This window comes from Onychostoma macrolepis, chromosome 17, assembly GCF_012432095.1.
Source record: "Onychostoma macrolepis isolate SWU-2019 chromosome 17, ASM1243209v1, whole genome shotgun sequence".
Lineage (NCBI taxonomy): Eukaryota > Metazoa > Chordata > Actinopteri > Cypriniformes > Cyprinidae > Onychostoma > Onychostoma macrolepis.
In genome coordinates this window covers 850,641-867,406 of record NC_081171.1, presented here as the reverse complement: position 1 = coordinate 867,406, position 16,766 = coordinate 850,641, and the positions used below count along the sequence as shown (strand labels likewise).

The 16,766-nt window shown below is 35.4% G+C and overlaps 1 protein-coding gene across 1 annotated transcript in view; it reads left to right on the top strand.

Annotated features, from left to right (window-relative positions):
* Positions 1-16,766, top strand: part of LOC131522692 (ryanodine receptor 3) — a 188,814-nt gene that overhangs the window by 49,565 nt on the left and 122,483 nt on the right. The window contains 12 exon segments of the mRNA XM_058748334.1: positions 1,196-1,270; positions 1,397-1,553; positions 3,841-3,934; positions 3,937-4,004; positions 5,101-5,222; positions 8,844-9,024; positions 10,101-10,236; positions 12,561-12,656; positions 13,829-13,947; positions 14,033-14,166; positions 15,108-15,349; positions 16,319-16,511. Of these exon segments, the coding sequence (XP_058604317.1) occupies positions 1,196-1,270; positions 1,397-1,553; positions 3,841-3,934; positions 3,937-4,004; positions 5,101-5,222; positions 8,844-9,024; positions 10,101-10,236; positions 12,561-12,656; positions 13,829-13,947; positions 14,033-14,166; positions 15,108-15,349; positions 16,319-16,511 (1,617 nt within the window).

Here is a 16,766-nt window from a genome sequence, read left to right as displayed (position 1 = left end):
TCATCTTTAGGGTCACCGTTAACAGAAAACCTTATCTAAAACACATTAGTTTAGGTCAGGTTAGTTTTAAGTCAGGGTTTAGGGTTTAACTTTGTCAATGTCACACACCCTTAATACCCATATATAATGAAAGATTATATCTTGAAATTTACTAGGATTTTTTTGATCGTGGTAATTAGTTGAGGTCGACCGATAATGGGCAATAACAATAACTAGTTTGGACCGCACTGGCCGTTAATTGATTAATCAAACAAAAGTTTTTAAAATGGATACTAAATGATAAGAAACTTAACTCAGCATATCATTTTTGATGATTACCAATTATCGGTTACGCTATTCCAGCAGTTGGTTGCCAATTAATCGGCAAAACTGATGGTCAACGTCTACTATTTAGAAAATATTTTGCTAAATGTGTTTTTGTGCTGGTTTATGCCTGTCATGGACAGATGACTCCCAAAACTTTTTCCATTTGTCATATTCGGTGTGATGTTCAGTTCACAGCAGCGACAGAAACTAACTTTTTCCATTTAAACAGTGCGATTTGCCACCTTAAATTGGTTTCCAGGGGCATTTTTACCTTTATAAGTGCCATTTTTTTTATAACTTTATTAGAATTTTAAGTAAAAATTTGACATATTAGATGATGCATATATTAAATCAATACATTTAATTCTATAAGACACAGTAGGCTGTTACCAATCAAACAAAATCAGTATCAACAAAATAGCACAGAAGCAGCATTTTGATGTATTTACACTGTAATTACGTTTGCATAAATAATGCTTTGAGATCATTTTTAAAAAAGATAATGCTTTAAATATTCAAATATGAAATGATAAAAAAAAATAATAATAAAAAAATAGGAATATAAGCACCGCCAGTGGGTGGCGAGTGAGTCATCAGGTCATTAATTCATCTGATTTGTTTATATCGCTGATTCTTTCACGAACAAATCATTGATCTGTTTAAAGATGCTGATTCATTCAGTAACGAAACATTCAGATTTGTTGTCGCATTATGGTTTGAAACTATTTTTGTTGGCAAAATAGAGCGAAAACAGACAATATGTGTCTAAAACAATTTTATTTGTATTTGACTTGACATTTTAGAGTCGTTTGAGTTTCTAAATCAAATCATAAAGCCTGTTTACACATCAATTTAATATGTAAACCCCGTTTTCATTGGTGTTTTTCAGATTGGTGAACTATGAGACGGGTAAAGCCGGAGCAAAAGCCCGATCTCTCTGGCGGCTAGAGCCGTTACGCATCAGGTGAGAAGATCTAGTGCTCAGGTTTCCATCTGACGTGATATCATCTCAGTCCAAAGCCCTTCAGGATGTTCTCTAGTAATTCTGTGACCGTACATACCCATAATTCCCATGTCTGTGTGTGTTCAGTTGGTGTGGCAGTCACATCCGCTGGGGTCAGCCGTTCCGTCTGCGTCACCTGACCACCGGTCACTATCTGGCGCTGACGGAGGACCGAGGAGTTGTGCTGCAGGACAGAGAGAGATCAGACACCACGTCCACAGCCTTCTGCTTCAGAGCCTCCAAGGTCTCACACATTCACCAAACACACATTTACCACAAAGGGTTAAAGGAATAGTTCACCTGAAACTGAAAATGTGCTCCAAATCACAACAGATTTGTAGAAATGTGTCGCTGCATCAGTGTCTCAGCAATGGATGCTCTGCAGTGAATGGGTGCCGTCAGAATGAGAGTCCAAACAGCTGATAAAAACATCACAATAATCCACAGCAGTCCAGTCCATCAGTTAACATCTGGAGAAGACAAAAGCTGAAACTAATCCAGCATTAAGACGTTTTTAGCTAAAATACGAGTCCATAATCCATAATAACTCTTCCTGCAGTGAAAAAGTGGTCTGGTCTGAATCAGGAGAGAAATCTGCAGATCAAGCAGCGTTTACAAGACAAAACAGCTCTAAACATCAATTATTTTGGATTCACTAAATGTTAAACTGATGGACTGGAGTGGTGTGGATTATTGTGATGTTTTTATCAGCTGTTTGGACTCTCATTCTGACGGCACCCATTCACTGCAGAGCATCCATTGCTGAGACACTTATGGAATGATGTATTTCTCCAAATCTGATGAAGAAACAAACTCATATACATTTTGGATGGCCTGAGGTATATTACATCTTAAATTTCCAGTTCCTTTTTTAAGCAAAATTAGTATTTTTTTTTTAACTATTTCTTTAAGAGTACCATATACCACACTGAAGTAATGTGCTGTAAAACAGCAGCACATTTAATAATGACTCCAACAGGTCCATCAGAGTCAGTAAGATTTATTTTTTCTTTAAACAAATGAATGCTTTTTTCTCAGCAAAGATGTAATAAATTGATTAAAAGTGACAGTAAAGACATTTATAATGTGACGAAAGATTTCTGTTTCAAATAAATGCTGTTCTTTTGAACTTTCTATTCATCTGTGAATCCTGAAAAATAAAATGTATCACAGTTCCCACAAAAATATTGTGCAGCACGAGTGTTTTCAACATTGATAATAATCAGAAATGTTTCTCGAGCAGCAAATCAGCATATTAGAATGATTTCTGAAGATCATGTGACACTGAAGACTGCAGTAATGATGCTGAAAATACAGCTGCGCATCACAGGAATAAATTACAGTTTAACACATTCACATAGAAAACAGCTGTTTTAAATTTTAATACTTTTTTTACCATTTTTGATCAAATAAATGCAGCCTTGGTGAACAGAAGAGACTTCTTTTTGACCCCAAGTGTGTCACATTATTAATCAGTCAGCTCTCACAGAAGCCGGTAATATTACTCTAAATCACTGAGGTTTATTGATTTATTAGTGTTCTGTCTGTAAAGGACACAGATGCTGTAAGTGAGACTGTATGATGTTTAATGCAGACAGTTATTCCAGCTCTCGAGGGGTCAATATTCAGTGAAGAGGAACTTCCTCCAGAGCTCTATTAAATAAGAACCATCACTATTATCATGAGTCATTTGTCATCCAGTTATTCTTCCTCCTCTGCTTTGATTTTGCTCTTGATGTTCCAGCTGGGAAAACAAACCCAGCGTCTTAATTAGGATTCATCAGCTTTGCCTCTGGATGTGTTGTAATGTAATGTTCGTTTGTTGTGCTGTCATTGAGTCATTTTCATCTGGATTAGTTTGATATATCATTTCAGGTCAAACTCAGTCAGCAGCAGGACGCCACAGAAACACATGATTGATCAGAATGAGATCAGATGTAAACAATTCATGCTTTCAATTGAATTTGTGCAAATTTTCAAATATACACTACGATAAACTGTTCAAAAGCATTTGAACAGTAAGATTTTTAATGTTTTTTTTAAAGAAGTCTCTTCTGCTCACTAAGCCTGCATTTAATTTATGCAAAATACAGCAAAAACAGTAACATTTTGAAATATTTTTACTATTTAAAATAACTGTTTTCAATTTGAATATATTTTAAAATGTAATTTATTCCTGTGATTTCAAAGCTGATTTTTTAGCATCATTACTCGTTTTTTCAGTCACTTTTAACCAATTCAAAGCATCCTTGCTAAATAAAAGTGTTAATTTCTATAAATTTTCTCTTGAATTGTTGCAAACATATTTTGCATACGGCATAATGTTCAGTATATGTCTCAGTTGTTGCAAAGTCAATGTGCAACCCTAAAAAGAACTGTTTGTAGAGGTGATTATTTTACTGATTGTTTTCACACATGATGGAGTTGATCTCATGTTAAATAATGTTGATATTCCAGACAAAGTCTTGGAAAGATTAACTCTCAGTTCTCCAGATTTCCAGTCACTGAACGTCTGGTTTGTGTTGGTCCAGGAGAAGCTAGAGTGCAGTCCGAAGCGGGACATCGAGGGGATGGGAGTGGCGGAGATCAAATACGGAGATTCTCAGTGTTTCTTGATGCACATGGCGACGGTCTCTGGCTGTCCTATCAGGCGCCAGACGTCAAATCCGCTCGACTCGGGCCGCTCAAACGCCGGGTGAGATTCACACCTTCTGTTCTGTAGTTTTGACCCTATATATTTCTGCAACGCTAGCACTGATGTAATGAGTAGCGGTGTTATTTTTGTATCAATCAGGTACTAAAACAGCTTTTTAAAAAATATTTTGAAGTAGATTTTATTTTTATTTTTATTTTTAAATTTAGTTAAATTATAAGTAATTTTATTGTTTTTATTTTTTATTTTTTTCAGTTCTACTTTATTTTAGTCCTTAAATTAAAAAATAAATCAAAATAAAATAAAATACATTGTCTTTTTATATTTTATTTCAGTTAATGTTTATTTTATTTCAGTTGCTGAATTTTTTTTTTTTGTGGTTTTAGTTTTTATTTATTTTATTATTAGTTTTAGTTATTTTAGTATTTCAAGTTAAACTAAATGAAAATGAGAATGTTGCCTGAAATAAAATAAATGTTTTTATTATTTTATTTTTATTTCAGTTGCTGAAGATGTTTTATTGTGTGTGTATATTTTGTTTTAGTTTTAGGTTTATTTATTTATTTTAACTTTTTATTATTTTTAATTATTAATTATTTATTAGTTTTTTTATGTTTTATATTTTATTTCAGGTAATGTTTATATTATTTCAGTTACTGTTTTTTTTTTTTTTTTAGTTTTAGATTTATGTATTTATTTTAACTCATTCATTTTTAGTTAGTTTTAGTTTTTAATTTTGTTTCAGTTAATGTTTAATTAATTTCAAATAATGAAAATGTTTTTAATTTTAGTTACCTATAATAACCCTGATGAGTAGAGGTTTTCTTACCAAAGCAACCTATACTAAAGTATCATGGTTCGTTGACTTTAGTCAAACAGTGTCATCGGTGTCCTCTGGTGTGTCATGTTGTACTAATCTAACTAGTTAAGTAAAAAATGTAATTATGTGCATGTGTAATTATGTGCATGTGTTTTGTAAGCTCATATTAATTTAGAGGTACATGGAATATTTTTTTCATGCACTGTGACTAGTTAATATCAGAATACCATGTTATTACTGTCTGATACACAGAGCTTGTGAATCAAGGCTGATAAAATGTTAGTTTCAGCTCGTTTTCTGTGTTTCTTTGTTGTTCAGGTGTGTCTTCATTCAGAAGGACACATGGACGATGGTTTGACGTTACAGCGCTGTCAACACGAGGAATCAAGTGCCGCTCGAATCATTCGCAACACCACGCGACTCTTCAGCTGCTTCATCAGGTATCAGACGAGTTTACAACACATCCAACACTTGGATTTTGAGGTTTCTTCTCAGAATTCTTAAGTTTATGTCTCATGATTTTGACGTGTATTCTCAGAATTCTAAGTTTACATTTACATTTAATCATTTAGCAGATGCTTTTATCCAAAGCGACGTACAATAGAAGCAATCAGACCATCGAGAGTGCAGCAGTATACAAGTGCCATGACAAGACTCAGTTAGTCCAGCACAGTACACGTAGCTAGTTTTTATTTTTATTTTTTTTATAAATAGAATAGCTAAGTGTTAGTATTAGTTGGTCAGGTGCTGGCGAAAAAAGATTAGAAATGGCTAAAGACTCAGCTGTTCGAATTGAGATCGGGAGGTCATTCCACCAGCTGGACGCAGTCCAGGAAAAGGTCCGTGAGAGATTTGGTACCTCTTTGTGATGGCACCACAAAGCGTCGTTCACTTGCAGAATGCAAGCTTCTGGAGGGTGCATAAGTTTGAACTAGTGAGTTTAGATATATTGGTGCAGCGCTAGTTGTTGTCTTGTAGGCAAACATCAGTACCTTGAATTTGATGCGAGCGGCTATTGGTAGCCAGTGTAACCTGATGAAGAGAGGGGTAACGTGAGCAGTTTTTGTTTCATTAAAGACCACTCTGGCTGCTGCATTCTGGATCAGTTGCAGAGGCTTGATAGTACTTGCGGGAAGGCCTGCCAAGAGCGCATTACAGTAGTCCAGTCTGGACAGAACAAGAGCTTGGACGAGGAGTTGTGCGGCTTGCTCCGACAGGAAGGGTCTAATCTTCCTAATGTTGTATAAGGCATATCTGCAGGACCGGGTCGTTGTAGCAATATGATCTGTGAAGCTTAACTGATCATTGATCACAACTCCAAGGTTCCTGGCTGTCCTTGAAGGAGCTATGGTTGAAGGACCCAGCTGTATAGAGAAGTTATGGTGAAGTGATGGATTGGCTGAGAACACGAGCAGTTCTGTCTTAGCAAGGTTGAGCTGAAGGTGATGGTCTTTCATCCAGTTAGAAATGTCACTCAGACAGGCTGCAATGCGAGCATCTACTGTCGGATCATCAGGATGGAATGAGAAGTAGAGTTGAGTGTCATCAGCATAGCAGTGATAAGAAAAGCCATGCTTCTGAATGACCGATCCTAATGATGACATGTAGATGGAGAAGAGAAGTGGTCCAAGCACTGAGCCTTGAGGAACCCCAGTAGCAAGAATTTGTGACTTTGAAACCTCACCCCTCCAAGACACCCTGAAGGACCTGTCTGAGAGGTAAGACTTGAACCACAGGAGCGCGGTTCCTGAGATGCCCATCTTTCTGAGAGTGGACAGGAGGATCTGGTGGTTAACTGTGTCAAAAGCAGCAGACAGGTTCGGTAAGATGAGTACAGAGGATTTGGAAGCCGCTCTTGCCAGTCTCAGGGCCTCTGTAACCGAGAGTAGGGCAGTCTCAGTAGAGTGGTCGCTTCTGAAGCCAGATTGGTTGTTGTCTGCCGATCAATCCAGTTTTATACTTTAAGTCAGCTGACCACGCCTTCTACTTAGCAGAACAAAACTGGGAAATTCCCGCGATACGCACGACAACAAACACGGCTTGAGTTTACCACGGTAAAACACAGTATGCAAAACAAAGTTTCCTAGCAACAACAACTGCGCTGAAATCTAATGAGAAAACAAGACAAAACACTTAAAAACTGCTTGTTTACGCCTCATGATTTTGAGATTTATTCTCCGAATTCTAAGTTTGCATCTCATGATTTTGAGGTTTCTTCTCAGAATTCTAAGTTTACGCCTCATGATTTTGAGGTTTCTTCTCAGAATTCTTAAGTTTACGTCTCATGATTTTGAGGTTTATTCTCCGAATTCTAAGTTTACGTCTCATGATTTTGAGGTTTATTCTCCGAATTCTAAGTTTACGTCTCATGATTTTGACCTTTATTCTCAGAATTCTAAGTTTACGCCTCATGATTTTGACCTTTATTCTCAGAATTCTAAGTTTACGTCTCATGATTTTGAGGTTTATTCTCCGAATTCTCAGTTTACGTCTCATGATTTTGAGGTTTATTCTCCGAATTCTAAGTTTACGTCTCATGATTTTGACCTTTATTCTCAGAATTCTAAGTTTACGTCTCATGATTTTGACCTTTATTCTCAGAATTCTAAGTTTACGCCTCATGATTTTGACGTGTATTCTCCGAATTCTAAGTTTATTCCACAGCCGTGTCACAGTGATGATAAGTTGAATAAGTTTCACTGCCAGATGGTGCATCGGTGCACACAGACATGTTTATCAGGCTATTTTTAGCTCTCACATGCATCTTGAGTGTTCTGCGTGAGTGAACCGAGTCGTGCTCCCGATGCACCGTGTGCCGTCCTTCACCCGGGCCGCTTTCAGGAAATATGCTTCATAATCTTACATAAGTGATGCTGTTTTGGCTCAGAATCCAATCAGTGGGAAGCTGCATGTTATTCTGGGAAGCTCATTACTGTCACACAAGCGCTCTTCATGACACATTTCAGGTCTCTTCTGCTTCATGCTTTCTGAGATTGCTCCTGTTTGCTGAGGCTCTGGTGGGTTTGAGTGGAAGCTTGCTTCTGCCACAGAATGAAAAAAGTAAAAAGCTAATTGCAAATTCTGAGTTTATATATCACAATTCTGACATTTTTTCCCCCCTCAGAATTCTAAATTTACATCTCCCAATTATTGACATTTTTTTCTCAGATTTTTACATCTCACAATTCTGATGTGTTTTTCTAGGATTTCTGAGTTTACATCTCGTAAGTTTTTTATTTTATTTCTTTCTTTTTTTTTTTATATATATATACTGTATATTCTCAGTTTAGGTCTAATGATTTTGATGATTTTTTTTCTCAGAATTCTGAGTTTACGTTTCACATTTTTGACTTTTTTCTCGCAATTCTGAGTTTGTCTTGTGATTAGAAAATGTTAACAAGTCAGAATTGTGAGAAAATACCTTTATATGTATTTATTTATTTATTATATTTGAAATGGTCTGAGATCTTGTGGGGTTTTTCCCACAAGTTTCTTCTGTAAGTGAATGTTTTATGAATGTCTTATGTTAATTGCATCACTGGCCAAAGTATCAGTCCATTACTAGTTTTAATGCTGCAGCATTACGCTGGCAACAGGAAGGTTGTGGGTTTGATTCTCAAGAAACGGGTTCAGATCAAATACAGATCTTGAATGTGCTGTAAGTGAATAAATCTAAACGTGTGTTCAGGAGGTCAAGTCACACTTATTTCTGTAGTGCTTTATACAATACAGGTCATTTCAAAGCAGCTTCACAGAAATAAACAGGACAGTAATTAATCGATTATGAAACAAATTCAATTTATGAGACAAAATCAAAGTTCGTACGGTTCTCATCCGATATCGTCAGATTGATAATATTACTAGGTCAGTGAACATTTATGCATTTTGCATTTACTTTTATGCATTTGGCAGACACCGCTTGCATTTGATCAGTTCATGCATTTCCTGGGAATCGAACCCGTGACCTTTGTGTTGCTGCTGAAGCGCTCTACTGTTGGAGCTGCAGGAAAGCACAGTCTTCATGTCTTTAATGAAAGACATCTCTGATGCTGTTTCGACAGAGAGCTCGACGGTTTGAGCGCCAAGAACCGCTCGTCTGTGGTTCTGCCCATCGAGGAGGTTCTCCAGACGCTCAACGATCTGATCGCGTACTTCAGACTTCCTGACGCCGAGCTGGAGCACGAGAAGAAACAGATCAAGCTGCGCTCGCTGAAGAACCGACAAAACCTCTTCAAGCAGGAGGTGAGCTGACGTTTGATCGTGATCGCAGTAATCGTGATCCGCCAAGCCTTTGTTTTAAAGAGTCCGTTGATGATCATCTGTTTTCGCACGACACGCTGCATTTTAGTGTTGATTTTCTGTCAGCACAACAAAGCTTTATTGTTTTCTTTTGCTTTTACATTACTTAACCATATATAAATTACAGCTATCAATTATGGGATGTCAAATATTTTCTCTTAAGATAGTTTATGAAAGTGTGGTCATTTTGTTAAGTGAATCGATTAAGTGATTTGGTTTCCAAAACAAATAAAAAATAAATAAAAAAATCTTTACATTTATTTCATATATAACAAAAATATAAAATATTTTTCATTTAAATATTCATAAATATATTTATGAACACACTTAAAAGAAATATGAAATAAATGTATGTATATGTATATTTAATAATATAAATGCATATTAAATACATATTTAATAATATAAAACAATTTAAATAAATATATTTAGCAACTTATTTAACAAAAATATTAAAAAAGAGTTGTATGATTATTTTAAATGTATTATATATTTATTAAATATATAATTACTTAATTTCACATTTAACAAAAATATAAAATAAATGCATTTATTATTATTTCAATATATTTATAAACATATTTAACAAAATATGAAATATTTAAATATATGTATGAATATATTAACAATTTTTTTATTATTATTTGCATGAATTGAAAGTGTTTATTTTCTTATTTTCTTTTAAGCATGTAGTCACTTAATTTAGATTTTATATTTTATCTTTATGTTGCTTTGCAAGAAACTGTGTTGATATTAATGATGTTTAGATATTTGTCCTGAAAAACAAGACTCACTTTTTGCATTGCAGAAGACAGGTTTTATAAAATGTGTTCTATTAAATAAAGTGTGCTTTCTAAATGATGTGTTTATTGAGACTGAATGACTTATTTAATGAATATGCTGAGATGAAGCTGCACACCTGTGTTTCACTTCAGTTGATTCATCAGGTTTTCAGAGCATCATCAATCATCTTTAGCATTGTGCAGCAGTGCACTCTGGGTAATGTGTGTGTTTCTCAGGGGATGCTGTCTCTGGTGTCCAGCTGCATCGACCGCTTGAGCGTTTATAACAGCGCGGCTCACTTTGGCGAGTGTGCGAGTGAAGAGGCCGGAGCCGCATGGAAAGACATTCTTAACCTGCTCTACGAGCTGCTGGGTAAGAACACCATCACTGATCGTACTTCTGAACCTGAATAAACATTCACTGCAAATGTGGGAAACTTTCAAATCATCGTCTAGTTCAAGCTCAATATCATATAGAGCAGTGTTTCTCAGCACCGGTCCTTGGAAATCACCTCCCAGAATGCTTGAGACGTCTCCATTTCAATACACTGAATGTGAGAAACACAACCAAACAGAGTACCCTAGCAACCACATCAGGCACCCTAGCAACCGTTTAGCAAGACCTATATCTCTACATCAGAATATCATATAGACATGGGAGTTGGCTCTTTTGACTCATGCTAGCAAATAGGACTCCCAACATGCTACACATGCTAGCAGTGAATAGCTACATGCTAATAGTGATTAGGCTAAGAACATGCTAACACCGTGCCTACACCGGACACGAACTGTGTCCCAAATGACACACTATACACTATGCACTTATGCACTGTGTACTCAACCATGTAGTGTATGAATTATGTAAGGTTATTTTGTCATTAATAATCAGAGTCTGATAGCCCCGCCCCCTTCGCGACGTAATTAAAGCTGTGATAGTTGAGTGCATGAAGTGTCCAACATTCCACACTTAGTTTTTTTGGTTATTTAAGTGCATCGTCCGGGTATTTAAAGTGCACTTTTTCTTTTTGGAATTTTCAGTGTGAACACACTACTCGCACGATTTACACTTCAAAACAACATAGTGCATAAGTGATTTGGGACGAACCTACGGTGTAAGAACTCTATAAACAATCTTGGCAACTAGCAACCGCCTAGCAACACCCTAGCAACCACCATAGCAACAACCCAGAGTACCCTAGCAACTGCATAGCAACACACACACTGCTTTCACAAACACACACACGCACACACTCACACTCACACACGCACACACTCACACACACACACACACACACACGCACGCACAGACACACACACACATATTGGTATATGTGGTTTACGGGATACTCTCCATAGGCGTAATGGTTTTTATACTGTACAAACTGTATGTGCTATTGTATGAAGGTAAAATGACGTCAAAAAGATTTGCATGCGCAGGGTAAGATTTGTGAAAGTATACATAAGATAGCAAGCGTAAATTAATTTTGCATGCGCAAGAAAAGATTTGTTAAAGGAACACTCCACTTTTTTTGGAAATAGGCTCATTCTCCAACTCCCCCAGAGTTAATAAGTTGAGTTTTTCCGTTTTTGAATCCATTCAGCCGATCTCCGGGTCTGGCGATAGCACTTTTAGCATAGCTTAGCATAGATCATTGAATCCGATTAGACCAGTAGCATCACGTTCAAAAATGACCAAAGAGTTTGATATTTGTCCTATTTAAAACTTGACTCTTCTGTAGTTATATCGTGTACTAAGACCGGCGGAAAATGAAAAGTTGCGATTTTCTAGGCCGATTTGGCTAGAACTAAACTCTCATTCCGGCGTAATAATCAAGGAACTTTGCTGCCGTACCATGGCGCAGCAGGCGCAGTGATGATACGCAGCGCCTGAAAGTAGTCCCCAGCCAGGTACCCAGTTATAATATAGCTGGGGACTACTTTCAGGCGCTGCGTAATATCACTGCGCCATGGTACGGCAGCAAAGTTCCTTGATTATTACGCCGGAATGAGAGTATAGTTCCTAATCATATCAGCCTAGAAAATCGCAACTTTTCATTTTCTGCCGGTGTACATGAATTACACTTACAAAAAACAATAAAATGCTGCAAATCTTTTTTTCTTACGCTTGAAACGCAATTTACACTTTAACAAATCTTTTCTTGCGCATGCAAAATTAATTTACGCTTGCTATCTTATGTATACTTTCACAAATCTTACCCTGCGCATGCAAATCTTTTTGACGTTATTTTACCTTCATACTATTGTCCTACACCAACCCTACACCTAAACCTACCCCTTACAGGAGACTGTCTGCATTTTTAGATTTTTAACATTTAGTATGTTTTTTAAGCCTTTTGATTTACGGGGACATAGGCAGTGTCCTCATAAACCACCTTCAAATTGTAATACCTCTGTCATACCCATGTTATTATACAAATTTGTGTCCCAGTAAACCACATAAACATGCACACACACACACACACACACACACACACAGAGTTTAGGGTTCGCTCTCCGTCTGTCAGGTGACCCAGAAGCTCATTATGATGCGTGACAGCAGCTGTGCTCTCCTCGAGGAGCTGTGTCTCTGTTCTTGAAGGAGGTGACATTGAGAAAGGCAGGAGTGGTGTTTGTTTGAGGTGATGATGCAGGAGCAGGTTTAATGTTTAATGCATGCTCTGCTTAATTGTGTCCCAGCTGCTCTGATCCGCGGGAACCGGAACAACTGCACTCAGTTCTCACACAAGCTGGACTGGCTGGTCAGCAAACTCGAGAGACTGGAGTCGTCCTCAGGTATTACTAAATAACACTTCAAGTTTGGCATCAGAAAGAAATGTAAAAAAAAAAATAGAGTGCTTTTATTCATCAAGCACGCATTAACTTGATCAAAAGTGACAGTAAAGGCATTTATAATGTTGCAAAAGATTTCTGTTTCAAATAAATGCTGTTCTTTTTAACTTTCTATTCATCTGTGAATCCTGAAAAATAAATTATATCACGGTTTCCACAAAAATATTGTGCAGCATAACCGTTTTCAATATTGATAATAATCAGAAATGTTTCTCGAGCAGCAAATCAGCATATTAGAATGATTTCTGAAGATCATGTGACACTGAAGACTGCAGTAATGATGCTGAAAATACAGCTGCGCATCACAGAAATAAATTACAGTTTAACACATATTCACATAGAAAACAGCTGTTTTAAACTGTAATAATATTTCATTGTTTTCATTGTATTTTTGAGCAGAAGATACTTCTTTTAGAAACATTAAAACATTCATTACATTACAAAAAGGTCAAAGATGAGAAAACAACAACAACAAAATTAAATATAAATTTTGTTATTTATTTATTTATTGGACTACCTATACATTTATGTTTTGTTAATTTATATTGTTTATTTATATTTTTGTTTTTATGATGATTAAATGTACTAATTTGTATATTTTTGTATTTTTAAATTTTATATATATTTAAATATATTATTAAATAGTAAATTGTAAATAAAATTTAAAAATACAAAACTTCATAATAACATATAATATAATAATAATATATTATAACCTTTTCATATTTTTATTAAATTATTTATGATGATTAAATATGAATCTATTTATGATTGCATCACAGGAATAAATTACACTTAAATGTATTCACATAAATTCTAATAATATTTCACTATTTTAACTGTGTTTTTGATCAAATAAATGCAGCTTTGGTGAGCAGAAGAGACAACTTTCAGAAATATTACAAAATCTCAACTTGAGCGTAAAGTTCTTTTAAAAACACAATAGTATTACCATGGTTTTATGATGGTGGTGTAAAGAAAAACATGGTATTTCTTCGATTTCCATGGTATAATTCTATGGTAACACCTGTTTGTTATGAGAGTGTGTTGATCTGCATCAGCTCTGAACTGAAGTAAATCTGTGTTTCTGCTCGTATCGTCTCGTGGCGTCTCAGGGATCTTGGAGGTTCTTCACTGTATTCTGATTGAAAGTCCAGAAGCTCTGAACATCATCCAGAGAGGACACATCAAGACCATCATCTCTCTGCTCTACAAACATGGACGCAACCACAAGGTCAGTCTGTCGCCTTTGACTGGGTTTCTTATAGCTGTAGTACCTGCAGCAGACGTACAGTAACGTCAGTGTGTGTGTGTCTCAGATCCTGGACGTCCTCTGCTCTCTGTGTGTGTGTAACGGAGTCGCTGTCAGAGCCAATCAGAACCTGATCTGTGATCACCTGCTGCCCAGACGAGACCTGCTGCTGCAGACGCGATTGGTCAACGATGTCCAGAGGTCAGAGATGTTCATAATGTGAAAAAAACAACAAAAATGTATTTATTTATGATGATTAAATATATATATATATATATAATTATAATTTATTCATAATTAATTAATTTATTTATTTATTATGGTGGTTCAATATAAATTTTTGTGATGAATAAATATACATTTATTTTATTTTATTTATGTATAATTTTTTATTTTTATATTATTTGTGATATTTAATTATGGTGATTAAACATAAATTTATGTTTTATTTATATTGTGTATTTATATTTTTGTTTTTATTTATGATAAATAAACAATTTTATTTCTGATGATTAAATATAAATGTTTTATTGATTCATTCATTGATTCATTGATTGATTGATATTAATGATGCATAAATATAACTATTTATAACGATTTAATATAATTTTGTTTTATAAAATATTTATTTATGATGACTGAATATACATTTTGTTCATTTATTTATAATTTATTGTTCATTTATTTTATTTTTTATTTTATTTTTTGCTTTTTATTAGTGATGATTAAATATAAAAATATTTTGGATGATTTAATATAAACTTGTTTTATTTATAAATTATTTGATTTATTTTTTATAATGAAATAAATTTTTATGATGATTAAATATACATTTATTTAGAATTTATCGTAAATTTATATTTTATTTCTTTTTCAAATTTTTTATTATTGATGATTAAATGTAAACCTATTTGTGATGATTTATTTGATATATTTATTTATTGTTTATTTCATTTTAATGATTTATTTATGGTTATTAAATATACATAAATTATTTGTTGATTTATTTATAATTAGTTTTATGTACACACAAAGTTTATCTGCCGCACTCACTGTTGATTATGAGTGAGTCTCTGAGGTTGTGTGTGTGTGTGTGTGTGTGTGTGCGTGCGTGCGTGTGTGTGTATTGTGTTCGTTTGTAGCATGAGGCCCAATATCTTCGTGGGAGTCAGCGAAGGCTCGGCTCAGTACAGGAAGTGGTATTTTGAGCTGGTGATTGATCACGTGGATCACTTCCTGACGGGCGAGCCGTCTCACCTGCGGGTGGGCTGGGCGTCCACTAAAGGCTATGCTCCCTACCCGGGCGGCGGAGAGGGCTGGGGCGGCAACGGCGTCGGGGACGACCTCTACTCCTACGGCTTCGATGGACTGCACCTGTGGTCAGGTACGACAGCACTGCGCTCTCTACTGAGACGGCGTCATTACTGAAGCCTTTCCTCACGTGTGAGTCATCTGAAGCACTGCAGGGAGCAGCTCTTTGTGTCAGACAAATAGTGCTGCTCACTTGAAAACGTGATGCAAACTTGAGGTCAATAGACTTTGATTTCACTGTAACCCAGCTCTAGTCAATTGTTGAAGTTTTATTGCTGTTATGATTATTTTATGTGCTGCGGATATGGTTTTAAAACAATAAAAAAAAAAAAAATACAGAAATATGATTGCTCTAATAAAATGTGTATAGTTTTATTTTGATTGTAATTATTTTGATTTCTGCTTAATAGCTTTTGCAGCAGATATGGTTTAAAATGATAAATAAGTATAATAAATAAATAAGACTTCTCTTACAAATTGTGTGTGTTTTTTATAATTTTTTTTATTGCTATTATGATTGTGTTAATTTCTGCTGCTCTGAGTTGGCATGAAAAAAAAAGCCTTTGCTGCTCATATGGTGTTAAATTAATCAATAAATAAAAATAACCCTGCTCTAAGAAGAATAAAAAAACATGGCAGACAGAAAAATTGGGTAATTTAAATTAATTCAATTTAAATAAAGTATTTTAATTTATTTATTGGGTGATTATTTAAAGTAAATTAATTAAAGTAAAATATTGGGTGATTTGTTTAAATAATTTAAATGAATATAACATTTTAATAAGTTCAATTTAATACTGGGAGTTTATTTAAATTAAATTATTTAATTTTAATTTATTAATTAAAATATTGGGTGATTTATTTTAATAAATTAATTAAAATAAAGTAATTTCAAATTAAATTTATTTATTGGTGTGTAATGCATTATTATCTTCATTTCTACCACTATTTCATTGCTTTTTGGGCTTCTCTGATGCTTTTGTGATGTGATTTGCGTCAGGACCGAGCCCATGATGCCTGATGTGTGTTGTATGTGATGCAGGACGCATCCCGAGGATGGTGGCGTCTGTGAAGCAGCATCTGTTGGCGTCTGATGACGTGGTGAGCTGCTGCATGGATCTGAACGCTCCCAGCATCTCCTTCAGGATCAACGGACAGCCGGTGCAGGGCATGTTCGAGAACTTCAACATCGACGGCCTCTTCTTCCCCGTGGTCAGCTTCTCCGCCGGCGTCAAGTACGTCAAACACAGAGCATGAGCCAAACGAGAGTCTCTGGCCTTGTCCAAATACTCACACTTGCAGTCTTGTTCACTAAACCCACGCTATCTCGAATACTGCTCTGGAGTGCTATTCCTGGCTTTGTTTCCCATCATGCATCATGTTCTGGAAATAAATTGAGACTTTTTGCCGAGATCTTACTAGAGGTCACTAAACCTTTGCAATGTAAGTTAAATATTAATATGTGGCCCTGGACCACAAAACCAGTCATA